The sequence below is a fragment of the Sus scrofa genome, chromosome 18 (assembly GCF_000003025.6).
Source record: "Sus scrofa isolate TJ Tabasco breed Duroc chromosome 18, Sscrofa11.1, whole genome shotgun sequence".
NCBI classification, from domain to species: Eukaryota; Metazoa; Chordata; class Mammalia; order Artiodactyla; family Suidae; genus Sus; species Sus scrofa.
This window is the reverse complement of record NC_010460.4, coordinates 9793300-9810928: the sequence shown is the minus strand read 5'-3', so window position 1 is coordinate 9810928 and position 17629 is coordinate 9793300. Positions and strand designations below refer to the sequence as shown.

The 17629-nt window shown below is 48.7% G+C and overlaps 1 protein-coding gene and 1 long non-coding RNA gene across 6 annotated transcripts in view; one reads left to right on the top strand and one right to left on the bottom strand.

Moving 5' to 3' along the window:
* Positions 1-17629, top strand: part of TBXAS1 (thromboxane A synthase 1) — a 169409-nt gene that overhangs the window by 75771 nt on the left and 76009 nt on the right. For all 3 annotated transcript variants that reach the window (XM_021078509.1, XM_021078508.1, NM_214046.1), the window contains 2 exon segments: positions 3882-3978; positions 16519-16635. In XM_021078509.1, coding sequence (XP_020934168.1) covers positions 3882-3978; positions 16519-16635 — 214 coding nt within the window.
* Positions 1-17629, bottom strand: part of LOC106508202 — a 154676-nt gene that overhangs the window by 68692 nt on the left and 68355 nt on the right. The window lies entirely within an intron of this gene.

The window sequence follows — 17629 nt, the reverse complement described above, 5'->3', positions numbered from 1 at the left end:
TGTTTTACGTGTAAGCTCATGATCTACTTTGAGTTAATATTTTGTATAAGGTGTGAGGTTCATTTTTCTGGTCAATGTATGTTCAATGGTTCCAGCACTGCTTGTTGAAAGGTTATCCTTCCTTCACTGAATTGTTTTTATGCCTTGGTCAAAAATTAGTTGAGATTATTTGTGCGGCTTTGTTTCTGGATTCTCTATCCTGTTCCATTCATCTACGTATCTATCTCCCTGCCAGTGCAAGAGTCTTGACTTTAGTCAAGTTTAGGAATCTGGTAGATTGACTGCCTCCACGTCATTCTTTGTTTTCAAATTGATTAAGTTTTCTAAGTCCTTGTCTATTCTAAGTCCTCTGTATAAGTTTTAGAATAAGATCGATACCTCTCTCTTTCTTTCCTTTTTCTTTTTTTTTTTTTAAGGGCCACGCCTGCAGCATATGGAAATTCCCAGGCTATGGGTCAAATCGAGCTGTAGGTGCCAGCCTACACCACAGCCACAGCAAGTCAGGATCCCAGGCTCGTCTGCAATCTACAGCACAGGTCATGGCAACACTGGATCCACTGGGCAAGACCAGGGGTCGAACCTGAGTCCTCATGGATACTAACTGGATTTGTTACTGCTGAGCGATGACAGGAATTCCTTCGGGAAATTATAAATTATGGATTCAATACTTTTATAGCTATAGGATTACTCAGATTGTTATTTCATCTTAGTTGAATTTTAGTAGTTTGTGTTTCTCAAGTTGACTGGTGTAAAACTGTACGAGGCCCTTATCCTTTCAATTGCTGCAGGGCCTGTAATGGCACTTGCTTTACTGCTGATACTGGTGATTTGTGTCTTCTCTCATTTCCTTTGTAAGTCTTACTAGATGTTTATTAATTTTATTATTTATTAATGTTTACTAATATTTACTATTTTTTTCAAAGCACCGGTTTTTTTGTTTCATTGATTTTTCTACTGCTTTTCTGTTTTCAGTTTCACTTGTTTAGGCTCTTTTCATTATTATTTCCTTCCTCTGTTTTGGTTTTTTGCTCTTTTTTTTCTAGTTTCTTAAAGTAAGGACTTAGGTTTTTTTATATAAGATCTTTCCTCTTTTCTAAAGTGCCTTTAGAGCTATAAATCTCCCTCGCAGCACTGCTTTAGCTGCAACCACACATTTTGATATGTTGTTCTCTGATTATTTCATGGTATTTGTAATTAGAATATAGTAAAACATTTATTTTCTTTAAGAGACTCACACTTGTTTACCATTCTATTGTTCTTCTTCTTGATGTTCCAAGATTTCTTCTGTTACCATTTTCCTTCTGTTTGGAGAACTTCCTTCAGCTGTTCTTTAAGGGTAAATGGGTCAGTGACAAATTCTCTTAGTTTTCCTTCATCTGACAATACTGTAATTTTCTTTTCTTTCCTGAAGGATATTTTCACCAGATACAGGACTTGTGACAGACAGTTTCCTTCTTGCAGCGTTTGAAAAATGTGCCCCTTCCTTCTGGCCTCCATGGTTTCTGAAATCTGCTACCCTTTGAACTGGTGTTCCTGAAAATAATACATCATTTTCTCTTGGGTTGCTTTCAAGCCTTTTTCTGTTTTTAGTTTCCAGAAGTTTAGTTATGATGTGTCTTGGCATGGATTTCTCTGGGTTCCTCCTATTTGAGGTTCACAGCTTCTTGAATGTGTAAGTTTATGCCCTTTGCCAAATTGGAGACACTTTCAGTCATTATTTCTTCAAACCCAGGTGACTTTTAAGCACATTTTAAGTTTGGGAAGCATTGCCCTAGAGTGGGCTTCAAGGGTTCAAGAATCCCTCAAATTTTATTTTAAAATGCTGTGAATGTCCATTTTATTAGGAGAACATCCACAGCTTTTACTAGAGTCTGAAAAAATTCCATGGCATGCCTCATAAAGTTTATAAAAGCATTGGTTTATGGTCTTATTGGGTTATTTTTGGTCTTCTTGGCCAAAACCAAGAAAAAACTAGTTAGTATTCTTTCTTCTACCACATCTGTTGAATTCCTGTGTCCCAAAGATTTTCCCAACAGTTTTTGGAAATCTGATCACTCAGATGAATATTTCTGAGTACCTGTCATGTGCCAGGAAAATATTTTTCCCTTAGTTTGTGACAAGGGGAAGAGTTAAAACATTAAAGCCACTTTTAGCTTATGGAAAGTTCGAAGTAACTAAGAAATCAGAGTTAACATTGCTACTTTCCTATCTTGTGATTTTTGTGCCTTACTACACTGAGCTGGATATGCCAGCGATCAAATTACATCCTGAAAATATAATTTCATGTACTAAAAACACGGCATTATGCAGTGGGCCAACCTGTCATCACTCTGTCTTGCTTCATACAGTTGATGGCCAAGCACTCATGGTTCCCCCAAGCAGGCTTGTCCCTGGACAGTTGCACAGAGCGATTCCTCTGCCTGGTACACCCTCACTCCCCTTTGCTACTCACCCTCCTCAAGTAACTCTTTCTCATCCCAGTGTAAATTCTGAAAGCACCACTGCCTCTAGGTAGACTTCATTCTCTCCAAGCGCTAAGTTGGGTATGCCTCCAATGTCACCCGTGCTTGCCAGATGTCACAGTGTTTGTTGATTACCTAATTGTCACTTCTGCCAGACTGTGAGACCGTTGAAGGCTGGGATTGGATCTTGGATGCTCTTGCACCCCTAGTACTTTAATAAATACAACTAGCCATGTCCTTAAACACTCTTGTCTTTCTTTCTTTTTGTTTGTTTTTGGCTTTTAGGGCCTCACCCACGGCATATGGAAGTTCCCAGGCTAGGAGTCAAATCAGAGCCACAGCAACACAGGATCCAAGCCATGTCTGCAACTTACATCACCGTTCACAGCAACCCCAGATCCTTAACCCACTAAGCGAGGCCAGGGATCGAACCTGTGTTTTTATGGATGCTAGTCAGATTCGGGGAATTCCAAACACTATTTTCTATTAAAGTTCATCACCCCCACTGACTGGCTGAGCCTTTCCTCCATTTCTTTATGAGGGTCCTAAGTATCTCTTGAGCTCCTTCACAGGTAGGTATGGCAACCGAATGTTCAATCCTTCCCCAGCAGGTTTAATCTTTCCTGCTGAAATTCTCACAAGTGGTTATTAAATCACTTTAGACTTTTCTCAAGAATTGGTATAAAAATTACTGGTCTTCTCTGGCTAGAATGCCTGTATCCCCAGTTTTTTTGTTTGTTTGTTTGTTTTTGTCTTTTTGCCATTTCTTGGGCCGTTCCCACAGCATATGGAGGTTCCCAGGCTTGGGCTCGAATTGGAGCTGCAGCCGCCGGCCTACACCACAGCCACAGCAATGTGGGATCCGAGCCACGTCTGCAACCTACACCACAGCTCACGGCAACGCCGGATCCTTAACCCACTGAGCAAGGTCAGGGATCGAACCCGCAATCTCATGGTTCCTAGTCGGATTCGTTAACACTGCGCCACGACGGGAACGCCTATCTTCCCAGTTTTGGAAAATGGGGACAGCATCCACCTCTGCCATTTTCTTTCTTGGTCCTACTCTACTGGATCTTAGGAATTCCTTCAATATTGTGCTTAAACGGACAGATCTGTCTTTCCTATCAAGGTTTGAGTTCCCTGGGGGTAAAGACAGTGTCTTATCACCCCAGAGTCTCCAGGGACTGGTACAAGGTGGGATTCCACACATGTTTGTGGAATAAAATCTGGAGTTAGATCATCACGGCTCTGCTGTTCCTCATGCGTATTAGCGCATCCCTTTCCTCAGCGTCCCCAGGCCATGACTTCCCATTTCTCTCTTAACCTTCACCCTAAGCCACTGGGGATTCTCTTTGGAAAGGAGAAGGGGGCAGATACATACAGCCCATCTCAAAGCCATTTTTTTCTTACTCCTCCCAGGTACTATCTTGGTCGCCGGATGATTGTCGTCATCTCTGACCCAGACATGATCAAGCAGGTGTTGGCTGAGAAGTTCAGCAACTTTACCAACAGAATGGTATGTGGTTTTCTTTCCGCCTCTGGATGGACGGGGACTCATTCTAAGACGTAAGGATGGCACATCACATCTCATAGGGATGTGACTGGGCCAATGAGAAGGTGTAGACGTGTTCACCTGAAAACTGAGCTCCTCAGTGAATTCCAGATTTCAAAAGAGAGGGACACGATTGCTACAAAAGAATGGCATTTACATTTAAGAAATGCTCCAAGAAAGCTAAAGCTCAAGAGAAGCTGTGGCTCATGAAAGTGCTAAAACCAGGAGGGTTTTTAAAGCTGGGTTCAAAGCTAAAGGAATCCAAAGGGCACAGATTAAGCGACAGAGGAAGACCAAGCAGGGGTAATAAATATCAGAGGGAAAGCAGAATTTCAAGCCTCCCCTGCTTCCCAGAGAGGATAAATGTCTTAAGGCTGGAAAAGGAAGACAAACAACAAGAAATTCGTCCCCAAGTAGCAAGTCTCCAACCCACGAGAGGATGGACATCCATCCATCTTTTTGAGACAGTGCATATCCTACTTTTTATCCTTTTTATCCTTGATGAGAAATCACAAAGAACGGAGGAGGAAAGAGAAAATGGCAAAAGTCAGTGTGGTCCATATTTTCCAAACATGAGGAGAAGAGAATTCTAGCAGAGGGGATCAATATCCCTCATGTTGATTCTTGGAAAAAAAAAAATCTAAAGTGAATTCATACATCGATGCTTGTGAGAATGAAGAGAATCACTCTGTGCCAACTCTTGGGGGTCAAATTAAATGCATCTTCCATTCTTACGGGCATAGTGAGCCATGTCAGCACTCTTCTGTTGGTTATTTGAAAATCTGCTGCACACCCTCCATGTATGCCAGGCACTAGCTAGGTGCTGCTTAGAAAGAGACAGGAGATCTGACCTCGTCCTCAAGGAGCTCACAGTCTAGTGACAGTGGCAGAGGAAAGAGATCAGCAAAATGCAGCGAGCACTATTGCATGGAAAACCCTGCACCATGAAGGATGGGAGCAGGCTTATGAGACCTGAGGTGCCTGGCTTCTGAGACTAAGTCTTAAAGAAATTAGCAGTATCCCCTGCATCCTATACTGGTTGAGCTGTCTGGAGAGTTTTTTTCTTTTTTGCTTTTTAGGGCCGCACCTGAGGTATATGGATGTTCCCAGGCCTACACCACAGCCACAGCAATATGGAATCCAAGCCACATCTGTGACCTACCCCACAGCTCACAGCAATGCTGGATCCTTAACACACTGAGCAGGCCAGGGATCGAACCTACATCCTCATGGATACTAGTCGGATTTGTTTCCACTGAGCCATAATGGTTACTTCCAGAAAGGTTTTCTGTTTGTTTGTTTTGTCCTTTTTAGGGCCACACCCATGACACATGGAGATTCCCAGGCTAGGGGTCGAATCGGAGCTGTTGCCACCGGCCTACACTACAACCACAGCAATGCCAGATCCTTAACCCACTGAGCGAGACCAGGGATTGGACTCACAACCTCATAGTTCCTAGTTGACTTCGTTTCCCTTGCGCCATGACAGCAATGCCCCAGAGAGTTCTTTCCTGTTAAATTTCACAGGAACTTATGAGACTGGTACAATTATCATCTGTTATTTTACTACACAGAGAAAGTAAGACTCAGAGAGGCTAAGTGATAAGCCTGCTCGTATAGCTAACAGGAGGCAGAGCAGGGATTCTTTTTCCAGCCTCCGCAGTAACAGCTGCATCAGGTGACTGACATTCCTGGATTGCCAAGGTTGCACTGAGCAATTGGTTACTCACCCCAAACATGCTCATCTCGGGGCCTCAGGGCATCACGCCCAGTTCCAGACACCACCCGGCCACTAGGAGCAAGTCATTTGGAGGGAGGTCACTGCCTGGCTGGCTAACTCTGTCACCTTGGAATGGCTGAAGGAATTACAGAAGCTTAACTGCTTCTCTGCCTCCACGAGAATCTCTCCCCAAAGGCTGTGTAGTCATTCCCCTGTCCAAAGGCCCCTGAAGGGTACGTGTGGCCTTGGGATTTGAGAGGCTGAGTCTGATGGTTAAATGCAGTCAGAGGTTGCTGCTCCCCCGGACTCAGCGAGGGATGCTGGTGGGAGAAACATAGGAAGCCAGTGCGTCAAGGACCCTGACCACCAAGCCGCATCCTAGCAGCCATCGATGGACTCCAAGAGCCTTGAGCCTGGCTGAGCCCCTGAGCAGTGAGATGGGACGTGACGGCCCTGTGCCTCACGTGACATCCCAGGTGGGACCAAGGCCCAAGACCATGACAGCTGCATGGGTAAAGGGCTAGGGGCAGACACACTCAAAATACACATTCGAGCAGAGGGGACCAAATCAAGGGGCCCAACTTCAGTCCATTTCTTCTCCAAAGCGTGTGTCTGTCCCCCACCTTTCCTACCCCCTCTAAGACCTCTAGGCCCCAACCTCCAGCATACGGTTCCAATTTCCTTTTTCACTCAACGCAGTGCCCTCAAGACAAAGTTCAAACTCTCTAGATAAGACGTACGGGCGCTCACTGCTCACGGCTCCCCAGGACCAGCTGTCTCTCCAGCTGGACGGGCCTCTCCATTCTCTCTATAACCTGCTCTGGAGAGCCTGCCCCAGTGCCTTTGCTCATGCTGACGCCTCCCCCAGAACTGGAGGCAGCACGACAGAGGGTCTTGCATTGACTAGCAATGTGAGCTTGAGCCAATTATTAACTTCTTTAAGCCTCTCATTCTTCCTTTGAAAAGCAAGGCTATGCTCTTTCTTAAGGGGCTCATGCATCTACGTCCTGCTTTGTATGCAAGCCAAGTCCTCACAGTGCATGGGCTGCTAGGAACAAGAGCCTCCACGCATCTACACCCAACCTGTAGGTGTTCTTCTAGGCTGCCCTCAAATTTTGCCCTTCCGACCCCAGCCCACAGCGACTTTTCCCCATCTCTGAACTAGAGTTCGGCGTTTATCACCCGCCTCACTCGTTTTCACAATCTACCGTAAATGAAGGATGGCTCTGGCCCTAACTTGATTCCCTTCAAGGCCTGTCCTTTTTTACACCCCAGGGCCCAAGCGCATAATGACTACTCGGTATCCAGTATATTCCTCTTCAAACTCAACTGAATCTCCATCCAGGTGACATTCTTACCAAATGGACTACAGAAAAAATACCTGGAGAGAAAATCCGTTCTTCCCCCTGTGGGTCATTCACAGACATGGGAAAAGATCCATCAAAGCTTAGATCTCTAGGAAACCCCAATGTTTATCATTCTCCATCTGGGAATGTATCCACTTATCTGTAGCTTTGTTTATGGTCCTTAAGCCAATTCCATATTCATGATAAAACAACCCTTCGTGACTCAATTTTGTAAAAGCCGTTTTTAGAGTGGGATTTTCTCGCAGGTTTTGAAAGTCAAATTAAAGTGGGTTCTGTGGTTCCCTCTTATCCATATGCTTATTTATCTGCTCAAGGAACTCCAGGAGATTAGCGAGGCGTGATTTCTTCTTACTGACACTATACCGTCCTCCCTCCAATAAGCCGTGTTTACTTAAGTGTTCAGCGAGTCAGCTTTATTATGCATTCGCTCAGTAAACATTAAACGCTTACTCCATGCAAGCTTCTACCAAATGGTCCCTTGTGATACAGAAAATACCTCCGCAGAGGAGTCTGATACATTAAGTGAAAAGGGAACTTAAATAACTCACAGTTTCAATTTCCAAATAGGAGAACCCATCTCTGCTCACAAATCCAGGCTTATGTGTGCCCCTGACGGCCCGATGGAGAGAGTGCCTGGGATGTGGGAAGCTGGGTGTCGCTCTCAAATTTGCTGTGAGTTGTAGGCATCCCATGGGAGACAGAGCACATTGGCTGGAGGTAGGCTGGTACCACGGGGAACCTCCCTAAGTCATGACAGAGCAAATATTTGAAATCAAAAATTGCTGAGTGGGGAGTTCCCGCTGTGGGTGGGTGGGTTAAGAACCGGACTGTATCCAGGAGGATTCGGGTTCCATCCCTGACCTTGTTCAGTGAGTTAAGGATCTGGCATTACCACGAGCTGTGGTGTAGGTTGCAGATGCGGCTCGGATCCCAGGTTGCTGTGGCTGTGGTGTAGGCTGGCAGCTGCAGCTCCAATTAGACCCCTAGCCTGGGAACATCCATACGCTGTGGGTGTGGCCCCCAAAAGCCAAAATATATATATATATATATATTGTTGAACAATACATTTTTTTCCAACTCGAGAACACTGGGCTGAACGGACGACGGGTCAGAGCCAACGTGGCCGGTCCCCTATCGCTCTTGTCCATCCACATTTTGAGGCACTCAGTCCTGGCAACCATCTCTGCTCTCCCCTGCCCGTTTTCTGAATGGACCCCTGGACCTCTCTGCTGCCCTCAGCACTCCCCACAGGTGCTTCTGGCGGGGAAACCGCAGTGTATCTATCATTTAACCCCCATCTTCTGAGCATGTCCAGAACCTCGGCTAGCCCCGTGCCTCTGAACTTGGTTATTTTTGTTATTTCAAATTTTTTAATGAGCTCCTCTTTGCGATCAAGAGCCACGGGAGCAGCTCTTTTTTTTCGGATCTGCAGCAACTAGAGCTGGGTCCACGAGACTCAGCAGACACAGTCATGGGCAGCAGGAGGATGCTTATTCCTGGCCTGGCGTGGAGGCCCCCGGGGTCGGGGAAGTGGCGGGAAGGGCGCTAAGAGGTCAGAAGTCTTCAGCCCGAGCCAGGGTGGTCCGGCTGCATGAGGGCACGGAGAGGGTGTGTTTAGTCACTAAACCTGCTGCTGGGAGCCCCGAGTTCTGGTCTAAGATGGGAGCGTGAAGAGCCAGTCAGGCTGCGGTACTGCTCGCTGCAAGCTCCCCAGCCTGTTTATGCAGCGGACGTGGAAGTCTATACATGTGTGTGTGGGGAGGGGGTACAGGTGCCAGCCCTTGGTCCTCTTGGGGTCACTTCTCCAGGCAGGGGTCCGGCCACACCATCGACTCACCAGAGTCGCATCTAAAGCCATGTGATGGATTTGCTGAGCGGTTTTACTCAGGACCATAAAGTCCCTGGGGTCCGGCTCCCCAGATGCAGCTTCTCAAGGCCACTCCCACCCTCTCGCCACATGGACGACTAGGATCTTCTGTGAAAGCACAGAGCTCTCAGTACCGCAAAGACTGCTCAAGTCCTCAGGCCAATAAAGCCGGTGGAAACCTTGTTACCCTCTGCATCTTTTTTTTTTTTCCAGTCTTTTTAGGGCCTCACCCATAGCATCTGGCACCCTTCCAGGGAGCAGGAGCGCCCCAGCGGGTCGCCAGGTTCATGGGCAAGGCCAACCCCACCCAGTGCCCCAGGTGGATCAGGTGCCCTGCGCTGGGCCCTCAGGGACCTGCCTGCTGCCACCTGAAGAGGGGGTGGGGGGGGCGCCCCTCCCCAGTTTAGCCATAAATTCGCCCCCTACACCTGCAACCAGCACCTCTCCACCAAACGCTGTTGAAAATGTGCTCATCTGGAGTTTCTGATCCCCTTTCTCTGAACTAAAACAGGGAGGAAATCAAAACCTTCCGGTTTTCAGATGGGTGCAGGAAGAGTTCAGGTGTGAGAATGGTTTGGGTCCATGACTTAGGGAGATGCTTGGCACCGCAGTCAAACCTTGGTTTTTTTCAGCTTTGCATTTCTTGAGAAGGGGGGATGCGCAGCACGGGTCCTCCGCTCTGAGAAGCGGCAGTTCTCACTTAAAGCCCAAAACGACTACAGAGAAACCAGAAGCACAGGTGCGCAACCTCGATGACCTGAGCCCCTGTCTATTTTGAGGCAAGTCTCTCTGTTTTATGAGAAACATTTTGCGGTGCACAGCAAACCGTGCAGCCTGAGCTGGAAGCCTCTTATCCCGGGATGGGCTGCCCATGGGAAGCCGCTGGGGTGGGGAGTTGGGGGGGCACGATGGGAGCCCTAACCCCTTCAGGCCTTTCCTTTCAGCAGCTTTCCCAATGTTTGGACCTGGCTGGTGCCGGAGAAGCCAGACCAGGGAATTGCATCTTGCAAGGGCCCGGGCGCTCAGTGAGGCCTCAGCAAGCTCGTAGCAGTGTTAAGTGCTATTGATTCGAATGCTCAGATGGTCTGACAGGGTCTTGCTAAACTTTTCTAAACTTCACAATCTGTGGCCAATGCGTTCATATTTTTGTGTCTTACGAGACACTTGGCTCAGCAGGAAGCCCTCTTTATATTTTGAAAAGAGAAGGAAGTAAAATCTTGTTCTTATATTTATCCCTCCTTTCTCTGACTTCCATGGTGGTGGAAATAAAAATAAACGTGCAAGCCAGGAGATGACATCTAGCACTCTAGCGGAGAACAGTAAAGAAGCCATGAAGAAAAAAGGAAGGAAGGAAGGAAGGAAGGAAGGAAGGAAGGAAGGAAGAAAAAGAAAGAAAAGAAAGAAAAGAAAGAAAAGAAAGAAAAGAAAGAAAGAAAGAAAGGAGTTCCCCTGGCTCAGTGGAAAGGAATCTGACTAGCATCCATGAGGACGCAGGTTCGATCCCTGGCCTCGCTCAGTGGGTTAAGGATCCAGTGTTGCCGTGAGCTGGGGTGTAGGTCAAAGACACAGTTTGAATCCTGCATTTCTGTGGCTGTGGTGTAGGCTGGCAGCTACAGCTCCTATTTGACCCCTAGCCTGGGAACTTCCATGTGCCTCAGGTGTGTCCCTAAAAAGACCAAAAAAAAAAAAAAAAAAAAAAAAGAAAAAAGAAGAAGCCATGGACGAAGTGCTGGTCTGTCACTGGGTTGGCTTCCTGAACTCTCTCAGGCAGGGCCTCCAGGGCCCACTCTTGAGCTGGCAGATGGAGCCCATGCTGGGTTTAGCCCCACATGCCCCCTGAACCCTCAATAAAATTGACTGCGTGTCCCCTTGAGCCCTGGACATGCCACACACCCTTCTAGAAGGCCATGCTCTTGGGCAGCTCATGATCTAAAAGCAGACAGAGAGAGACAGTGCGAAGTTGATGATTCTTCTACCAGCCAGGAGCAAACGGACAAAAACTGTCCGGTGGAGACGGAACGTGTCCAGTGTTCCCGAGCCCCGGAATACAAAGCCCTGTTCAGCTGAAGTCCTCGTACAGCCAGAGAGCAGTGGTCATATGTTGAAAACGGCATAGGCTCGCAGGTAATCCAAGGGACAGAATCCTAGCGTTTTCGCTGACAGTGATGTGGCGAGGGGCAGTGTGCCATGTCTCACTACCCAGGTGAGGGGACAGCTGGGGGACCATGCGCTTCCCTATCTGTGTCAGGTCGTGAGAGAAATCGTGGAACAGTGAGCCTGGCCTTCTCAGGACCACAGCATACCTTCTGAGGGTCATATTTCTGCAGCCAACCTGACATCCTTAACACCAAACAAACTGGCCTTACTCGCACCATGACCACTGAAGCAGGGTATCTCTTGAGTCTTTAAAAGCACCTCTTGGGGGAGTTCCCGTCGTGGCGCAGTGGTTAACGAATCCGACTAGGAACCATGAGGTTGCGGGTTCAGTCCCTGCCCTTGCTCAGTGGGTTAACGATCCGGCATTGCCGTGAGCTGGGGTGTAGCTTGCAGACGCGGCTCGGATCCTGCGTTGCTGTGGCTCTGGCGTAGGCCGGTGGCTACAGCTCCGATTCAACCCCTAGCCTGGGAACCTCCATATGCCGCGGGAGCGGCCCAAGAAATAGCAACAACAACAACAACAACAAAAGACAAAAAGACAAAAAAAAGCACCTCTTGGGAGTTCTCTTCGTGGCTCAGCAGTTAACGAACCCGACTAGGACCCATGAGGATGTGAGTTTGATCCCTGGCCTCACTCAGTGGGTTGAGGATGCGGCATTGCCATGAGCTGTGGTGTAGGTCGAAGCCACAGCTTGGATCTGGTGTGGCTGTGGCTGTGGTGCAGGCCAGCAGCTATAGCTCCCATTTGACCCCTAGCCTGGGAACCTCCATATGCTGTGAGTGCAGCCCTAAAAAGCAAAAAAACAAAAAAAGTAAAATTACCTTGCTCTGTTCACCTGTCACGTGCAGCTGTGGGTGGCTTTTTGAGAGCTGCTGACTGCCCTGCTGAGGCATCCCAGGAACCATGTATGCAGACTCTGAGCCAATGTTCTAGCATGTCCCAGGACACAAGAAAATTATTTTGGGCTATAGCTTCATATCCCGTTATGCTTTTTTCTCAGTAACGTGCACACGCGGTTAGAGCACAAATGCGTTGCACGTGCTTTGCTGCACTCTGGGAAGAGGTTGGTGGTTCTCGTGGCTGCACCAGACCAGTTGAGAATCACCGGCTTGGCCTGTGATAAACACACCAGTGCGTGTTTGTTCTCTGCATGTCAGCACAGAATGCAGAGGTCGCAATTTTAATAACTTGCCCCTCGGGACTGAGTGGTTCTTCAGGGCTTAAAGTTTACGATTATTTGGACTAAGAAGTTTGCTTGTTTGTTTGTAATGGCTGGACCCGCGGCATCCTGAAGTTCCCGAGCTGAGGACTGAATCCAAGCCACAGTTGCAACCTAAACCAGAGCTGTGGCACAGCCAGATCCTCAACCCACTGTGCCAGGCTGAGGATGGAACCCGTGCCCCTGCAGCAACCCGAGCCACTGCAGTCAGACTGCTAACCCAATGCCACAGTGGGAATTCCGGAAGTTAGACTTGTCATTGAAAAGACAAACACCTTGAGCTGAAATTCAGCAGAGGAGCCAGGAGGCCATCACTGAAGCAGCACCACTTACCAGGCCGGTGTTTCCTGGTTATTGGAGAAGGACCCCCACGTTAATAACATGATGTGAGAAGCACTTTGTTACTGTAAGATCCACAAGTATTGAGTACAAACCACCCCATTCCCATCTGCAGGGCAACAGTGACCTCCTCGAGGGCAGGGGTTCCATTCTTTGCCTCAGAAGTTTCAGAGCTGCCATAGCGCCTGGCACACAGTAGGTGCTCAATAAACGTTCACAGCTCGGCAGGATCGCAGCTGAGGGAGGGACGACGCCCAGGTTTGAGGTTTAGGTTAGAATAGGGTTTTCAAATGTTTTTGACTGTGGCTTCCCGTAAGAAAGATTTGCTATCAGGACACAGAATATACACACTCTCGCTCACACACCCTTTCACACTCTCACACACTCGCTCACACCCTCTCTTTCACACTCACGCCCTCTCTCACACACACACACCCTCTCCCTCTTTAATACTCTCACACACACCTTCTTTCACACCTCTCACACTCACACACGTACCCTCTCTTCCACACTCACACACTCTTTCACACGTACTCTCACGCACCCTCTTTAATACTCTCACACTCCCATACACCCCCTCTCTTTCACCCACTTACACACACATCCTCATTCACACTTCTCACAAACTCTTTCCCACTCTCTCACACACCCTCACCATCTCTTTCGCACTCACACTCTCAGCCACACACCCTTTCACACTCTCACAGAGAACCCTCTCTTTCACTCACACACTCTCACACACTCTCTCTCTCACACACACCCCATCTTCGACAAACGTTTACGTCACTGTACTCCCCCTTCCTTCGGGCAGTGCCCCCCTATATTTTCTACTCTGGTCCACTCCTTGGTTCTCTCTCTCTGCTTCTGTTTAATGCCAGCTGCCAGCCACGACACTGGTTTCACGACTGGTTATGGTCTGCAGTCTGGAAGCCCTGGGCGGACTGGGACTGGAGCCTTTAGGAGTCTAGAAAGCTCTGTTGCCGGGACCTCCCTTGCCCGGCTGCCCCAGCACTCACAGTCAGTTTTGCTGGTCTCATTCCTTCGAGGGCGAGGCCCCCAGGTCTTTCAAAAGCCTCACTCAGTACATCTGATCAATTACGACGTGTAGACAGGGGCCAGCGGGGAGTTGCTGTGTAAGAGGCAGGGAATTTCAGTTTTGCAGGATAAAGAGTCCTGTGGATGGATGGTGGCGGTGGTTGCACACGGATGGGCGTCTTTAAGATTACCAAACTCTACACTTAAAATGGTTAAGATGCTAAAGTTCACCTTGTATGTATTTTGCCATCATTTAAAATGCATATGTGTGCAAACTTTTTTTTTTTTTTTTTCTTTTTAGGGCTGCACCCATGGCATATGGAAGTTCCCAGGCTAAGGATTGAATCAGAGCTGTAGCTGCCGGCCTACGCCACAGCCACAGCAATAGCACCAGATTCGAGCTGCATCTTCGACCTATACTGTACCTCACAACAACACTGGATCCTTAACCCACTGAGCGAGGCCAGGGATCGAACCCACACCCTCAAGGATACTAGTCAGGTTTGTTACCACTGAGCCACAACGGACACGCCAGACAACCTATTTTTTTAAAAAACGCCGAGAGTGGCCTTCTGGAGATGAAGTCTCAGGGTGGGACGACTTCTTCAAAGTCATTTGGACAAGACTCGCCAGGCCACTCAACCCTGTGCACAATTTCCGAGAAGGGGAGCTCATCGCTCAAAGCAGGTTATTTTTAACTCTGAACAATTCCGCCTTTGACTTGAGGAAGTTCTCCTTCAGATGAGCCGGACTTTACCCCACAGTTCCCACTACTTAACTCAATTCTACCGTCCAGGATCACAAAAACAACCCCCATTTCCTCTTCCATGTAACAGGCATGCAATACGTTTTTTTGAGCACAGACTAAGGACCACGATCTGGCTTTCCAAGCCTTCTTTTTCCAGCTACATGTTCCAAAATATGGCAGGTGGTCCCCTCACCATCTGCCTGCGCTTCTGAAATGACCGATATGCTGCTTCCCCTCTTAGAGCAGCCTGTCTAGAAATGAACGCCCCACTCTAACCAGTGCCCCTGACATCGCTTCTCAAAGAATGAAGAACTCGAACGGATGCCATGGGCTCCGGGGAGAGGATTTCATGGCCAGCTGGTGACAGAGACAAGGCAGACACATTGCAGGGGGGCCAGATGTGGCCTCCAGGGGCAAGACCAAGACCATCATAGATCCAACCCTTAGGTCCGAAGGCTAGATGACAAAATCCGGCCAACCTTGACTCGTGTCTCTGATTTATCCTGTTTCATCAGAACCCCTTAAAGTACCACCCAGCTTTCCTCGGCGCAGCGGGCTTTATTTGATGTGGCGCACGACTGGCGTTGGCCAACATACAAGCCTCCGTCATGTATGATTTCCTCCTTTGACTCTGGAACCTAAACAAACGGGTCATGGTTCCCAAATTCCATAAAACCACCATTCTGTGTAGTGAGCACAGCACTGCTGGAGAGTTTCATTCTAAATATAGAGAGGGAGCCCTCTGCAGAAAAATATCCCACCAACTTGGTTCTAACATATAATTAGATCCCCGTAGATACTTTGCAGTTATGTTTTATAGCTTATTTTGAGTGTTCGTATTTTATCAGAAAATTATAATTTTCCTCTAAACAGGGGTTTTTACAAGGCTTTTGAGTTAGGATGGCTGGCTTCGTGTTTCAACTATAATTAAAATGGTGAAAAGAAATTGCCAAAGCATAGATCACATGTGGTTCTGAAGAATGCTTGGTTCCCCCTCCATCCTTCCCCACCCCGCTTCCCCTCACCCTGCAGCCGGGGATGGGGGCACTCTGAATAGCTGTGGGTGCCCCCAGGTTTGACCCCTTGGTAGGAATAGCTGTGTGTGTGTGCGTGAAAAGGTACAGGAGTAGCTGGTTTTATTTTTAATTTCTTATTTTTGTCTTTTTAGAGCCGTACCCACGGCATACGGAGGTTCCCAGGCTAGGGGTCTAATCGGAGCTGTAGCCTCCAGCCTACACCACAGCCACAGCAATGCTGGATCCCAGCCACATCTGTGACCTACACCACAGCTCACGGCAACACCGGATCCTTAACCCACTGAGCGAGGCCAGGGATCGAACCCACAACCTTATGGTTCCCAGTCAGATTTGTTTCCCCTGCGCCGCAATGGGAACTCCGAGGCATTCTTTTGGAAGCAGTTCTGTTGGAACAGGCTTCCAAAGGACTCCCATTTTTCCCTTCCCCTCTCGTGTGCCCCACACATATATCAAGGACGCAAATGTGAATCTGTCAACTCCTGACCCAGCCTAACCAATCCAGCCACACAAAACCCCTTGCTACATAGTTCAGACATGAAACTTAATCCCAGGAAAGACCAGCGCTTCTCCACGAAGCCTACCGTTGGGTCCTCGGGGAACACTCTCTCAACAAGGGGCCTGCAGAGCACACAGAAGCCTCTGAGTTATTCACAGCAATGAGCACAGAGGAAGGAGGTTTGCGCTGGGCCAGCAGAGTTTCTCCATCTCCTCCCTCTGGGACCCTCAGCCAAGGATCTTTATTTTTATTTTCCATTTGGGGCCGCGCCTGTGGAAGTTCCTGGGCCAGGGATGGAATCTGTGCCATAGCAGTGACAGCACCGATCCTCAGCCGGTGAGGCCACCAGGGAACTCCAGGCCATGGATCTTTAGAGCATTGTCTAAGCCTTTATATTCTTCACATCCTTGCAGGAGAAATCTCCTAACTGTGGGTCACTGATGACTTTAGCAAGTGTTTATCACACACAGTAACGGCCACCCTTGGGTCCTAACCTTCTTCTTGTTGCTTTCTACCAGGCCACAGGATTGGAATCCAAGCCGGTAGCTGACAGCATCCTGTTTTTACGTGACAAAAGATGGGAGGAGGTCCGAAGTGTCCTGACTTCTGCTTTCAGTCCTAAAAAGTTGAATAAGGTAAGACTCAGGAAATGCTGACTCTCTCCGCAGGTTTCTTCTCCCCAAATTGTGATGGGGAACCTGTTCATGCTGTGTCACCTGCCCAGGTGGCCCCCAAAGTGTCCCGCCCATTGCAGCCTTCAGACCTCCCTTTCATGCAAAAAGACCAGGGAGGCTTCCATCTCTCCAGGCTTCCGCAGTCCCAGTGAATCCACTGCAAGTTATCACGCCTGCCAAGTCCCAAGGGGAAACCGCAGGGGCCCTCCTCCTCCTTGCACGTATAGGGGATCACCTGGGATCTGGTTAAAATGCAGCTACTGGGAGTTCTGGGAGCTCCGCAGTAAGGAACCCAGCCAGTATCCATGAGGATGCGGGTTCAATGCCTGGCATCGCTCGGTGGGTTAAGGATCTGGTGCTGCCCTGAGCAGACGTGGCTGGGATCTGGCATTGCTGTGGCTGTGGTGTAGGCCGGCAGCTGCAGCTCCGATTCGACCCCTAGCCTGGGAATCTCCATATGCCGCGGGGACGGCCTTGAGGGGAGAAAAAAGAGAGAGAGAGAGACATGCAGCTCTGCCCTGTGGAGTGCATTTCTCTATTCACGGGGAGAGGCACAGCTGCAGCCTCCCGCCGCAGGGAGGCAATGGAGAGCCCGCGGGAGCGAGGACGGGGCTCCCACTGGGGCTGGCCCACGCATGCTCAGTTCCCTCTTCCCAAGCCCCAGTCTGAGGACGGTGGGCGTGTCAGGGCGGCACCCAGCCCTCCTCAGCCGCAGGTCCCTGGGGAGCTCTGCAGACACCATTGCTGTCTGGGTCCCACATTTATAAGTTCTGATTAAGTTGGTTTGGTCTGGAAGGCAGCCTGGGTTTGAGGGGACTTTACAGCTCCCCAGGTAATTCCAATGTAAAGCCAGCCTTGGGGACCCCCACTCGTTGAAGCCCAGCACCAGGAAACGTGAGGAGGGAGACAGCCAGCTTCAGCCCTGCGCCGCCTTCAGCCCTGTTATATATACACT